Source organism: Pelodiscus sinensis, chromosome 8, assembly GCF_052426305.1.
Source record: "Pelodiscus sinensis isolate ZL-2025 chromosome 8, ASM5242630v1, whole genome shotgun sequence".
Lineage (NCBI taxonomy): Eukaryota > Metazoa > Chordata > Testudines > Trionychidae > Pelodiscus > Pelodiscus sinensis.
Window position 1 is genome coordinate 16,444,905 of NC_143059.1, and position 15,033 is coordinate 16,459,937.

General features: G+C 38.7%; 1 protein-coding gene across 1 annotated transcript in view; it reads left to right on the forward strand.

The window, feature by feature from the left end:
* The window catches only part of CHAT (choline O-acetyltransferase), a 47,611-nt gene extending 35,245 nt beyond the window's left edge, over nt 1–12,366 (forward strand). The window contains exons 12-15 of the mRNA XM_075934806.2: nt 543–684; nt 3,664–3,726; nt 8,264–8,401; nt 10,771–12,366. Of these exons, the coding sequence (XP_075790921.2) occupies nt 543–684; nt 3,664–3,726; nt 8,264–8,401; nt 10,771–11,028 (601 nt within the window). The 3' untranslated portion in view covers nt 11,029–12,366. The remainder of the gene's footprint in view (nt 1–542; nt 685–3,663; nt 3,727–8,263; nt 8,402–10,770) is intronic.
* The last annotated feature ends 2,667 nt before the right edge of the window (nt 12,367–15,033 follow it).

Consider the following 15,033-nt stretch of genomic DNA (forward strand, 5'->3'; position numbering starts at 1 on the left):
CCAATCAAATCATAATTCTCTGACTGTGCCAGGACTTCTCATTCTTCTTGCTTGTTTCCCAGGCTTCTTGCATTCGTGTACAGACACATGAATGCCTGAAATGGCATTCAATTTCCTCTCGTTGTTTTCTGTGACATATACACAACAAAACATGCAATCCATTTTTTTCTGGTTTGAAATAAAACAGGTTCAATGTTGTACGTAAATGATTAATCACACAATTATTTTATCATGTGGCACTAATAAAACAGTCCTAGAGATCTTTCATTAAATTCTAGTTGAATTAGCCTTCTTGTTACCTACCAAGTAATTTTTTACTAGTGCTTCATAAATAAAATAAATATTCAACTATGTACAGCTCTTTATACCATAGTATTTGTCTTTTGGCAATTTCTTATATAATTCTAGCAACATTAAAATGAAATACTACACAAAAATAAAATCAACCTCATAAAAATAAAACCTACTGAGCTCATTTTTCTTTTTGCCTTTATGATTCCCTGAAAAAATTGCTCTCTGCTTTTCATACTTCATTCTCCCAGATGCCATAGCAGACTTGTTCCTACCTATGAAAGTGCTTCTATACGCCGATTTGAGGAGGGAAGAGTTGACAATATCAGGTCTGCAACCCCAGAAGCTTTAGCTTTCGTGAAATCAATGACTGATGACAAGTCATCTCTATCGGTATGTTAATTTCTCTTTTGCTTTTATTTAAAATAGAGGGAAAAAAAGCACGCTTTTCAGTCTACTGGGTCTATCCACTAGATGATAAAAAAGAACATAAAAATATAGAGTGACAAAAATATTGGCCTCATATACACTATAGTGAGGTTGAAACTTTTGAAGATATTTGTTCAGAGTGTCTTTTAGCATGGTGCAAGTCATAGTCCAAGCATCTATTGGAACTTTAACATTGCAATGCAATGATGTACCGTGATTTAAGAAATCTTAGTATAGTACAGACCAGTGTACAAATTTCCAGAGGCCAGGCCCACCAAAAGGAGAGGACAAAGGAGGGAACTTTTCTAGGGCTCTGTGATCCTAAAAGGCACAGGGCTTCTGGCTGCTGCTGCTACTGTGGCAGTAGTACTGCCTGGAACCCCCGGCTCTTTAAATAGCTGCTGGAGTGCCACACAGGGTATATAAGGACTGGGGGAAGGGGGGACGCTGCACTCTGCCCGGTACTGAGGGCTGAGGGCAGTGGGCAGCTAGCATGGCATGTTCACTGCCCTGGCCCCACCCTTTTTGCCTGAGGCTCCTCCCCTTCTAGGAGCTCCCCCCCGACCACACACACACCCCTTGTCCATGTACCCATGTGGCTGTCCGCTCCCCTGCCACAGACTGCATAAGAAGTGTATAATTAGGTGCCATTTTCCAATCCCCCACCAAATCTTCCACTTCTGTAAGCCTGTCCAGTCCAAAAACCCTGTGCTGAACAGGGCTCTCAGAAAAACTCAGTGTTAAAAATCCACTGACATGATGCTGGCAAGGCTGTGCTGGTTCCTGAACAGGATATAACTGTGTAATAGTCTTTGCTTAGAGTTAACAGGATATCGCTGAAACAGGCTATCCCTGGTGAGCACACTAACTGTGTTGCATCCTGTCAGTGAGCAAGGGACTGTCACATGGGATACACAGTCCTCATTTCTCTAGAACCACCTCTGCCAGCACAGTCATTCTGTGTGCTCCAGCCTTTCAAATCTTTATCTCACCCCTCAGCAATAATAAATAAGGAAGATAATGATGTCTTTATTTAATCTAAAGAACCCTTGTGCATCTCTGCCCAATGGAATTATGGTTTTCCTGAAGATTAAAAAGGATGCATATTTGTCAGTACATGTTTGGAAAGGTACTGGGCTGCTGAATTGCTCTGTGAATATTTCACCCATAATTTTGGAACACATATATTTGTTCAGAGTTAACTATTCTTTTCCAGACTAGACTCACATAAGTATATAGTTACAAAATGAATTAGAAACAGGATTCCCTTAGCTGAAGATTTTCTACTTCCTGAATTTTTCAGACCTACAGTCCATGAATGGAAGTGAAAAGATTTTTTTTTCTTTTTGGTTGTACTAAAAGGCACGCGTCTTTTCAGTAACATTGAAATTTCTCTCTAAAGTATTTTTTGCTGGTAGTCTAAATCAAATCATTATTTTTTTGCTACTGATACCAGAGAAAGTGATTTTGAAATGATAGTCTGAACAGTTGCCAAAGACTGAGTCTGGCTAAGATTGATTTTCTAGCACAGGAGATGTATATCATGGATTAGACATTATCTTCACAGGAAAGAACATCTGACATTGAAGAGACTGCTTGAGAAGCTGTAAATCACATGTAAAGACTGCATTTTATAATGTAATGTATATAAAGGACATGCGTCTTGGCTCTAGTGTCATAAAGAGATCAGATTCTGTGCTGTGAAGATCTCTGAGTAGCCTTGGATTGCTTCTAAAATGAATTCTTTATTCAAAAGATCATTGATTGTCCATGCAAGCTGAAGCTTCCCTATTTATTTAGAACTACACAAAAGGAGTCAGTAACTTTTGACTGTTTCAAGATCTCCCTAATCTGCAGCATCTGGCTTGCTATACAGAGGTATTTTAGGGTTGATCCCATGTCCTAAAGACTGTTTTTTGACAGGAGCTAAAGCAGACCTGGAAAATTCTAATTGCCCATTCACTCAGGGGAGTGATTTTTTTGATCAGCTGATAAAATATCAATACTTTTTTCATTAACATCATTGTCATTGTCATCATGATCAAGTACATTCAGTAGATTTAGTTCCTGGTCGGATAAATGTCCATGATGGTTTTGGAAGGCTGGATTAAACTATGCAATTATTATGTCTTCTGAAATTTAATTAATCAGACCTTTATCTATTGCAAACTTTACTGACTGCCCACAGTGGCCTACACTGACTTACCCTGTTTATAGTTACTGAGAATTTTCTTCATTAGTGCATCTCATCCCTGCTGATCATGTTTGTTTCAGTAAACTGGTTCTGTTCACTAAGGGTGCATCTACATTGCATCCTTAGCTCAAAATAAGCTATGCAATTTGACCTAAGCAAATTGCATAGCTTATTTCTATTTAATTTCAAAATAGCTTATTTCATAATTTGTGTAGACAGTGCCAAATATCAAAATAAACCACTATTCTGAAAAGTCCCTTAATCCTCATGGAACGACGTTTACAGGGACATCAGAATAGCAAGCCTGTCACATTTTGAAATATAACAGGTCTTGTTTAAAAGACACGGTATCCCGCAAGAACGACGCAGTGTAGACATACCCTAATTTATTAAGTGACACCTGCTGCCCTTTCAGATAAGAGTATGAGTAAAAATATATATTAAGCTTTATATTGACGATGAACGTGATGCAAACTCCACTAAGACAACTGAAAGTCTCTTCATGACTTCCCTTGGCTTTAGATTAGGTCCTATGACCTATTTGACCCCCACAAAATATGGCAGGACTAGTGAGCATGACTATGAAACACTGTGGCCTTCTATTCATTCAAAATGCCTACAACGAAGTTGGTATTTTGAGGTAACTGGCAGCATTGGGTGTACTGACAATTGGTTACTAGCTTGTTGCCAGTAGAAGTTATTTCACTGAGAGATTTTCAGTAACAGTTACATTTTTATTCCGCCAACAGGAATCTGAGAAGATGAAACGATTTAAAGATGCAATCATGGCTCAGACTAATTATACTATTTTGGTGAGTAAAATGTTGTTCTGCCTGGATGAAAGCCATGCAGTTTTATAGCAAAAACATGAAGGTATAATCACTAAGTACATGACCTTCAAAAATATTAGGGCTACGTCTACATTGGCATGATCTTGCGCAAATACTCTTTAACGCAAGAGTTCTTGCGTTAAAGTATTTGCGCAAGAGAGCATCTACACTGGCATGTGCCTTTGCGCAAGAGCATCCGTGCCAGTGTAGACGCTCTCTTGCGCAAGAAAGCTCCAATGGCCATTTTAGTCATAGGGCTTTCTTGCGCGCGAAATTCATGTTGCTTGTCTACACTGGCCTCTTGCACAAGAACAGTTGAGCAAGAGGGCTTATTCCTGAGCGGGAGCATCATAGTTCTTGCACAAGAAGCCCTGATTTCACACATTAGAACTTCAGTGTTCTTGCGCAAGAACTCCCCACCAGTGTAGACAGGCAGCATGTTTTTGCGCAAAAGCGGGTGCTTTTGTGCAAAATCATGCTAATGTAGACACACCTTCTGCATCTCTGGATACTAGAGGATTCCAGGACCTCACACTATGTTATTGACTATCTGATCAAACAGCCATATGGCTCCATCTTCTTTGATCTCACTTCAAGAAACACCTTCCAGAAGCTGATATGGTAAGGTTAAACGTATGACCAAGATAGCACTTGTTAGCTTACATGATAACTTTTGGACATAATACTCTTGGGCATAACCTTTCTAAATATGATAGTTCTTATATAGTGTTGTCACAGACTATGTCCTTGTGTAGTTGACCTCTCCACATGGACACTGGACATTTGTGTGACACTTACTAATTATTATTAATTATTTGCATTGCATTAAGGTATATGGATGCAGCTCAATTGACATTAATGGAGCTGCATCCATATACTCCACCTTAGAGTGACATGTATTACAAATACTGACCTAGAACTTGCAGGGTTATTAACAACAAATGAATGATTGTATGATGCTCTCTTTGAAAGACTGTTGAAGGTGTCCTACAGTAAAACAAGGGGGTCCCCTGGTGAAGAAATCACTTTACTTGTAAAACAACCCATTTTCTGCTGATTAAAAATGAAACTGCTGAGCCCTGGTAACACTTCACAACCTGCTGTGTCAAGACAATGCGCTGACTTACAATACTAATCAATACGTACTCAAATCACTCATGATTTTAATAATTGTTAATAATCAGTTTTGTTAAAGAATTTACCACCTTTGGTTTTACCTCAGTCCAATGCCTAACACATTTTCTGTAAGCTGCTGGGCATAATTATTGCTGATTACTGTTTAAATAGTAGTAATAGACAAGAAAGCATTCTCCACTAGTCCTTATTGCAAAGGCATGTGCAGCATGTGAGGGGGAAGACAGGTACAAGGAGGTAGATTGTGGACTGAAGAAAGAGATGAGGAATGGTGGTTTGTAGTGAAGACTCTGCACTGGGATGTGGAAGGAAAAGATTCTGGTTCTGCCATAGATTTTTTTTCTTCTGATCTTTAGTTCTTCATCTGTAAAGGGGGAATATTAATACTTCAGTTCTCATATCTGCTTATATAGATTTTAAATTCTTCAGGAACTGTTTCTCACTGTGAATATGTGTACAGGCCTTAGCACAGAATCTCAGAGAGATCCCTGGGCCCTCCCTTAACACAACTGAGAATTTAATAAATTGTCTGAGTCTAGACTGGCATGATTTCATGCAAATGCTTTTAACTGAAAAGATTTTCTGTTAAAAGTATTTGCGCAAGAGAGCGTCTACACTGGCACGGATGCTTTTGCTCAAAAGACATCTTTTGCGCAAAAGCATCTGTGCCAGTGTAGATGCTCTCTTGTGCAAGAAAGCTCCGATGGCCATTTTAGCCATTGGGCTTTCTTGTGCAAGAAATTAACTTGCCTGTCTACACTGGCCCTCTTGTGCAAGAATACTTGCGCAAGAGGGCTTATCTCTGAGCGGGAGCGTCAAACTATTTGTGCAAGAACCACTGATTTTGTACAATACAAAGTCAGTGTTCTTGCACAAATACTCACGGCCAGTCTAGACAGGGGGCAAGATTTTGCACAAAAGCGGCCACTTTGGTGCAAAATCTTGTCAATCTAGATGCAGTCATTCAGTTTAATTCAGTTTTAGATGTAAAAGTACTCCCACTTATTTCGAGTTTTCATATCTCCTACTCATAACCCCAGTTATCTGAAGAAGTGGGCTGTGCCCACAAAAGCTCATGATACCATCTACATGTTTTGTTAGTCTATAAAGTGCTACCAGACCATTTGTTGTTTTTTTTCTGTAACAGATTAACTCAGTTATCCCCTGAAGCTCTCATAGGAATGTTATTTAACTGATGTGCCTTACAACTCTGGGAGAATTCAGATGAAGATTTCTACAATGTGACTAAAATGTATATGTTATAGACTGAAACATACCAGTCCTAGTGAAAATAAAACATCCACCTCATAACACAAAGAGCAGTTTAGTGTGATTTTATTTGCCCTTGTTAGAGCTTGGCAGCAATATTGCTATCTTAAACTCGGAGCCCTAAAATTCAATTTAGCACAATGTTTCCTATGTGTTGACTCACAGTTTATTTCGTTAGCCTGTCTCGGTCTCTCTTCAGATATGGCATTGATCTATGTTTCAAAAATGTCAGTGCTAAGAGCTTTATAAATCTTGTGATGGCAAAATATGTCCTTTGATCATCAAGTCAATTTCCCTTGATAAGAAAAACCAAGGTAATGTCTGTTATGCTGCACAGTCCTTTCTCCAGTGTCTCTAAGCCATGTGTGCTGATGGGCATACAGACCATTGACCAAAGGCTATGTTCTCCTTCATAAATAGACAAGGTCATTTACTCCCTGTCCCTTACATCATTCATCTACTTAGACGTTGGGACAATTATTTCCTTGAGAGACAAAAAAATTGCTGCCTTCTTTGAGTCTTACTTGTCTCCTACCCTTTTAAAGCATCTTATCGTCCGTGTCCTGGAAGAGTCAGTGCCCTTTGGTCATCAGTTCTATTTTAATTGCTGTGTGAACTTTCTTGTTCTCCATCTAAATGATCTGCCCTTCCCAAATGATTTCATCAATGATGAACTCTAATTGTCTGTCTGAGATAAAATCTACACATTCGCCAATTGATTCACCAGGAACTTGAATATGTACCACAAGGTTTTTTGATAGCATCCATGGCTGGCAGCTGTGGTGAATAAACTGAAGGAAAAGGTTAGATTTAAATGTGTCTTCATCTGGAGTTACTTTCCACCTACTTCAGAACAGCCAAAACCAGTCTGGCGTGGTCAGGATTTTTTTAAACATGATTTTTAATTCTCAGTTAATTCAGTGCTAGTCCCCTAAAGCACAGGAAGGTTGGGACAAGTGTCTCAGGGCTTTCTCTTCCATATTCCTGATAAGTGTTTTAGAGCAATAAAAGGAGAGCTAACCCTAAGAGAATCAAGCCAGGCTAATGCATGGAAGGATGGGACTTTGGAAGCTAAGTCAGTGGTAGCTTCAACAACAAAAAAGAAAGAGCACCCTCACCTCTTGGACCTTTTCTTCTGAAGTGACTGGGAACACAAGAAAACTCTGGATCTAAATTTTGTTGGATCCTAAGTCCTTTAACAACCAGGACCCAGATCCAAAAGTTGAGAAATATCTGTTCGGAGAGGTTTTGAAGCTTTGCTTCCTTGAAATCAGTACAGGTAGGCTGTGTCTAGACTGGCAAGTGTTTCCGCAAAATCATCTGATTTTGCAGAAAAACTTGCCAGCTGTCTACACTGGCCGTTTGAATTTCCGCAAGAACACTGACGATCTCATGTAAGATCGTCAGTGTTCTTGCGGAAATACTGTGCTGCTCCCATTCGGGCAAAAGCCCTTTTGCGCAAATCATTTGCGCAAGAGAGCCAGTGTAAATAGCACAGTAATGTTTTCCGCAAAAAAGCCCCGATCGCGAAAATGGCGATCAGGGCTTTTTTGCGGAAAACCGTGTCTAGATTGGCCACGGACGCTTTTCCGCAAAAAGTGCTTTTGCGGAAAAGCGTCCTGCCGCTCTAGACGCGATTTTCCGAAAATGCTTTTAACGGAAAACTTTTCTGCTAAAAGCATTTTTGGAAAATCATGCCAGTGCAGACGTAGCCATACTGTGAAGTAACATTTTCACAAGCGCCTAAAAGGAGTGTTGTTGAAACTTGGCTATCTAACTCCCTTCAACTCTTTTAAAAATCCCACCCATTTTATTTACAGGGCCTGATTTTGAGAGATAATGAGCACTGCTAATCCCAGATAACCTCAGCAGGAGTTATGGGTGCTTAACATTTTGAAGATCAGGCGCTTACATAGCACTTAAAGATGCTTTATTAACTTTTATTATTCATTACCTAGAATGTACATACTCTGAGTAATTTTAAAATACATTTAGGGCATTATTCCACACAAAGTCCTCCAAGTCTAATTAAGGCAAATGTCAGCAACAGCTGGGAGTTCTAAAGTTCTGCATTCTGTGTCAGTTAAACTGCTTGTTTTCTATTATATTTTGCTAGGCCATTACTGGGATGGCGATAGACAATCACTTGCTAGGGCTCAGAGAGACAGCACGGGAGCACTTCAAAGAACTGCCAGAGATATTTACAGATGAAACATATTTGACAAGCAGTCGATTTATCCTCTCAACCAGCCAGGTTAGTGTTTCAAATTCATGGGCTTTGTTATAGCAAGTGTCTTTATTACAGAAGTAATTCATTCCTGTTCAGCAGATTCTATAGTTCACAATAGCAGGGGCGAGGAGAGAGATAGCTCAGTGGTTTGAGCATTGGCCTGCTAAGCCCAGGGTTATGCATTCAATCCTGGCAAAGGCAATTTGGGGCAAAAGTTTGTCAGGGATGGTACTTGGCTCTGCTGTGAAGACAGGAGGACTGGATTCAAGGTCCCTTCTAGTTCTAGGAAATAGGCAACCTCTATTAATTTATGAGAATGGCATTTTGATATATTATGACAATGACACCAACATCCATGCAAAATTCCTGATTTTCATTCCACAGTATTTTTCCATAGTCAAAATACACATCATAAAAATTGGATGAAGCCATAGCTTCCCTTCTTTATCCCAAAGTTATACCTCAACTGACAAACTTTGCGAAGCCTAGTCTTAAATGCAAAAACAAGCATGTGTATGCGAGCCTTGGCTTCCTTCCCTTCCACTGTAGATCTCCCTTCTTGCCCTTGTCCTTCTAAAGTTGACAAATCCTGTAGTAATTCTGTTTTCCAGTGACAGCACAGTCACTAAGCCAGACATGCTGCCATTGTGGAGAGACAGGCCATGAAGCTTGAATAAATATTTTTTGTAAAGGCAGCTGTGTTGGAAATTTCAGGCTAGTGTTATCCTAGGTTGCTACTAAGCATGCTACTAAGAGGTACAAGGCTTTGTGTAGCCTTGCCTCACCTGTGAGCACCCCCCACTTCTTCATACTTAAAAAAATACTGGCTGGCTGTTACCCGACTCTAACACACCTGGTTGCTAAAACCTGCAATCTCTGATATAAACCAGATGGGACATCCTAATTTGCTGTTCAATAGAAAGAAGGCAGCAACAACAAAACACATTCAAGAACTTAGGAGATGAAAACTGGGAAAGACAGCAACTAGAAATGAGGTTGTAAGATTCAGATCCTGTGACTAGTGGAACCCAAAGGCAAACTTATAGTTGGCACAGGCCTAAGACCATCGCTGGCTCAGCCTATCCAACATGTACAGGGACAGATTAGGGAATGTAAAGTGTAAATATCCTAACTGTAGGTTTATTCCTCCTTCAGATATTCACAAAAATTGTCACAGTTGAACTGATGTGGAAATGACCTTTTCCATGTACAGATGGTATATGCTGTAACAAGATGCTTTACCATGCCAATATTGCCTAGATTCAACGTTTTGAACAATAATATTTTCTGTACAAGTGTAATCAAAACTTACAAATTAAATGTATCTCTAGATACAGTGGCAGGGTTTAGTGAAAAATGAAAACTATATACTAATTCATTTACTGAAACTCTACCTCAACTATATGGGACTGCGAGTGTGCTATAAAAAGTGCTGATATTATTGTGCAGAAGCATAAATACCTTAATAAGTAATTTGATCTTGTCATAATGTTTGTTGGCTTTCAGACATGAGTGAATGTAGCCAGAATACCACTACATAAATTCTCCAAGAAGCCATCCATGAGCAAAAAAAGTGCTTCTGAATAGCTTTATGGCCTTCGGCTGTTCCACAGCAAATTTATCTGACAATGGTATGACTCTATTAGCAGGACTAATGGCTTGTTCTACGCCATTAAAAAGCCAAATGTCACTTTTGAAGGCTCATGTACCCAAACCTGAAATGTATAGATTTCTAGCAGACTTTAAATTTCTTTCAATAGGAAGTGTTTCATTCCAGTATTATGTCACAATTAAATCTGAATCGTAGCAGAAAAATTGTCTCAATTAATAGCTGAATAAATTAAAACATACTGTTTTTTCATGGCCTCCTGATTATATAAATGTTAGGAGCCGAACAAGTATTACGTTCTATAACTCATTAAAACTTTGTGCATTACAAATTTAAATTAACTTGAGATAAGTAGAGTTAAATCTTAGGGAAATTTTAGGTAGTATAATTGTTGATATGCAGTCCCAGTTATTCCGTAGAAATCAGTATGCAAAGCGAATAGATGTTAAAGGTCTAGTTAAAACGATAGAATAAATGAAATATATGCATTTGAATCTCAGGCAATGAGCCCAGTTCTCAAACATAGGTAACTGACTAGAACAGCCAAAATTTGTATTAGGACACTCAGATAGGTGTTTAGTCTCATACATAGCTGTTTTTATCTGTCACAATGCTGATTCTGGTGTCCAGCTCTGTGCTCCAAACTTCCTATTAAGTCAACCATATTTGGTAATAGGATCCTCTATGTTTAAAATGCATGGGGCTTTTTAAAAATTCTTTAATGATAACTGGATTATTTCAGTGGCCCTGATTAAACTTGAAATCACTCTTTCCCCACCATCAGGTTCCAACCACCATGGAAATGTTCTGCTGTTATGGGCCTGTGGTCCCCAATGGTTATGGGGCATGTTATAATCCACAGCCAGAACATATATTATTCTGCATCTCAAGCTTTAAAGAATGTAAAGAGACCTCCTCAGCCATGTTTGCTAAAGCTATAGAAGAAAGCCTCATGGAAATGAGAGATTTGTGCAACAAATGCAACTCTACTATGACAAAATCGCTGGCTAAACAAGAAACACCTACAAAATCTCAGTTGTGATCCAGTCTCTCAGTTAACTGAACCACATATCACCATGTTATCTGAAACCGTGTTGCAGTGGAATATTTTGTGGCTTTCAGAAAGTGGTTAGTTTTTGTTATATTTAAAATTTGTTATTTTAGACCTGTAGAATAAAATGTTGTTCGACAGCTTTAAAACACTTAATCTCAGCATATGCACCTATAGAAAATTAACAAAATTATTACCTATTATTCAAACACAAAGCTGTGAATAGATCACTCATACTAAGAATTCTGAGAATGTTGTTTGGCAGGATGAATTTAATACAATTATATTGTTATAGCAAGTGGGAGTGATTTACTACAAACATGTTGGTGACATTTGAAATACATCTTTTACCTGCAAAATTATTTAAGGTGGTAAAGTTTCATGCAATGTACATATATACAAACGTATATATAGACTTAGCAAAATTATTTTAAAAATAATTTTGACTGATATCCATACTTATTTTTAAGCGTTTTCCAGTTTTTATTTATTTAAATGTTCACAGTTGCATAAAATTACGGGTTTGAACATTTTTTGTTTTTATCTATTGAAATTTTCAGAGTTGCAGGAAAATGTGAGGACAGAAAATTATTTAATGATGGTAGATACTGAGATTCAAAATGTTAAAGCTTTATAATGTTTAAAACACAAACTGTCAACATCACATATCAGCATATACGAAGTAAACTGTCTGTATACCAAATTCAGCAATACTTTTTTTTCCTTTGCCTCTTTGTACATTTTAATTCTGATCATTAATGGAAATATGTTTTCATCAGTTTGTGTGTGTAAAATGAAATATTGATATTTACTGATAAAAAATCAAATCCTTCCAAGCCTACACACTCTCTCATCCACCCAATCAACCAATGCTGGGCTGTGCCCAAAGAAGTTTATGGATTGATCTCTCACTTACAAAGAGGATTCTCATGGATATGAACATTCACAAAGTACAAACAAAAGTGGGAGAAATCTTAACAGTGATGCATATTAAGGGATAAAATACTGCTGGCATTACCCCTGTAAGTAGTCTCAATGAGTTATGCACATAAGCTCAGCAGGAAATGGCTATAACAATGTATCTGAACACTTTATGGTATGTGAATTACAAGAATACAAAATTAATATTTTAGTGACATTTTTATTTTTATAACATAGTATAGATTTATGGCAAATGTAAATGTGTATTTATAGCATCTTAATTTTTTCTGTTCTAAGTTTTATGTTTTAAAGAAACTAATATTATATCCAGAGATATATAGAATTGAAGTAAACTGTATATTGGTACTATGAAGACAGAATGTTTAAACCGCAAAAATCTGAATACAATAAAATGTATTGCAAGAAAAGACGTGATTGAGTTTATTTAAATCACACAGACAGCAATTATTTTAGCTTCATTTCTTACTTAAGCAAAGGTCTTGAAACTAAATTTGCTATGATGTCTTCATCATTTCCATCTGAAATATTTTCAATGCTATCAAGGTATATGAAATATCAGACCTCTTCTATTTTAGTCGCAGAAAATGTTATTGGTGTTCCTGGTCTGTAGATGATCTGGTTCTAGTTTTCTCAGTGTGGATTTTCAACCCTGTTAAATGTACACAGAACAGGATGGCCGCATTTGTTTTGGCTTACATGTCTCTGTGGCAGAGTTGCCAACTAACTGTCTGCTCACACAAAACTGAACACCCTTACCCATGGGTGGGCAACCAGTGGATCCTGCCCATGTTACCTTGCTGCTCCCCTGTCCCCAGACCTATCAAGATCTGGGAACAGGGGAGCACGTAGTCTCCTCCCCCACCAGGGGCGCATGGCACCAGACGGCTATCAAATTGACATGGGAAGAAGCTAAGTTTGCATCAAGAGACTATGAGAAATGGAAAACAGTGATGGCCCTGTGTTCTGTATAGAATGGAGATAACGTAACTGGAGTTGACATACATTAAACCGGCTTGACACCATCTTCACAGTGGGAGGTTGATGGAAGCTGTCCTGAGCAGTGTGCCAGGCTGTAGGGCAAGCAGAGTAGCCTGCCTGGGGCTCCCTGCTGCATCCGTGTGGCAGATCTAGTGGCTTGGTGGGCCAGAGTCAGCCCACGGGGCGTATTTTCCCCAGACCTGCTCTAAACACTATCTACACCAGGGATGGGCAATAGTTTTTAAATGGGGGCCTCTTCATACATTTCTGAAGTGGCCTCAGGCTGCCCTGGAAGGGGAAGTCCTCAGGCCGAAGAGGCAGGGTCAGGAGACTTCTTGTGATCCCCTGCCCACAGACTCTGATTGGCCTGGGGGGAGGGGGAAAGAGAGACGGGAAGCACGAGAAGTCTTTGCCCTCTGCCCCGTGCTTAGAGAGAATCACCAGCTGTTTTAAAACAGCTGGTAGTTCCCTCTAGGCCAGGCATGCCCAAAGTCCGGCCCGCGGGCCAATTGCGGCCCGTGTTCCAGTTTAATACGGCCCCACAGGTAAGTTGGCAATATCTATCTTTTATGGCCCCCAATGAATCCATATGTATTGAGATGAATACATTGTAAAATCTCAGTTAATGTCAGTTGGTCTAAATCAGTTATAAATATATTTGGACACAACATGTATACTTGGTGTTATGTTCCTGTTCATATTTTTTGAACTTAAAAGTTGACAGACAACCTTTATTACCAATAATATGTAATGTACTTTACAATGTTCCTGACATATTTCAGCTTCCTGGATTTTTTTTTTCATCTGGCCTTCATATATGAAAGGCAGAGTGATTTAACACCTGTTTAGATTTGTCATCCATGTGACGAAATGAAAAGTATGCCGTTTGCAATAAACTTTGCATAAAATAGTTAATTTGCATTTAATTTTAATGGTTCAAAGAATGTCAAGCAAAATGGTCGGCCCTCACGCATGTTCACTTCATCAAATCTGGCCCTCTTTGAAAAAAGTTTGGACACCCCTGCTCTAGGCAGCACAGCGGGAGGAGACTTTGTATGATCCCTCTGCCCCCAGGCCAATCATTTGACAAATCATGCCTTATTAGAGTTCTTTAATGGGGTCAACAAAGATGTGGACAAGGGGGATCCAGTGGATATACTTAGATTTCCAGAAAGCCGTTGACAAAGTCCCTCACCAAAGGCTCTTAAGTAAAATAAGTTGTCATGGGATAAGAGGGAAGGACCTTTCATGCATTGATAACTGGTTAAAAGACAGGAAATAAAGAGTAGGAATAAATGGTAAGTTTTCAGAGTGGAGAGACGTAACTATTGGTGTCCCCCCAAGAGTCAATCCTATTCAACTTATTTATAAATGATTTGGAGAAAGGGATAAACAGTGAGGTGGCAAAATTTGCAGATGATACTAAACTGCTCAAGATAGTTAAGACCAAAGCAGACTGACACGAGCTTCAAAAAGATTTCACCAAACTAAGTGACTGATCAACAACATAGCAAATGAAATTTAATGTTGATAAATGTAAAGTAATGCACATTGGAAAAAATAATCCCAATGGTACATACAATATAGCTAAATTAGTCCCCATCATAACTACTCAAGAGCGAGATCTTGATGTCATTGTGGATAGTTCTCTGAAAACATTCACTCAGTGTGCAGCGGCAGTCAAAAAAGCACACTGAAAGTTAATAATCATTAAAAAAGGGATAGAGAATAAGACAGACAATATCTTATTGCCTCTATTTAAAACAGTGGCATGCCCACATCTTGAATACTGCATACAGATGTGGTCACCTCATCTCAAAAATATATATTAGCATTGGATAAGGTTCAGAAAAGGGCAACAAAAATTATTAGGGGGTTGGAATGGGTCCCATATGAAGAGAGATTAAAAAGACTTGGACTTTTCAGTTCAGAAAAGAGGAAACTAACGGGGGGGGGGGGAGAGAATATGCTAGTGGTTTATAAAAGCATGATTGGTGTGGAAAAAGTGAATAAGGAAAAGTTATTTACTTGTTCCCATAATGTAAGAACAAAGGGTCAACAAATGAAATTAATAGT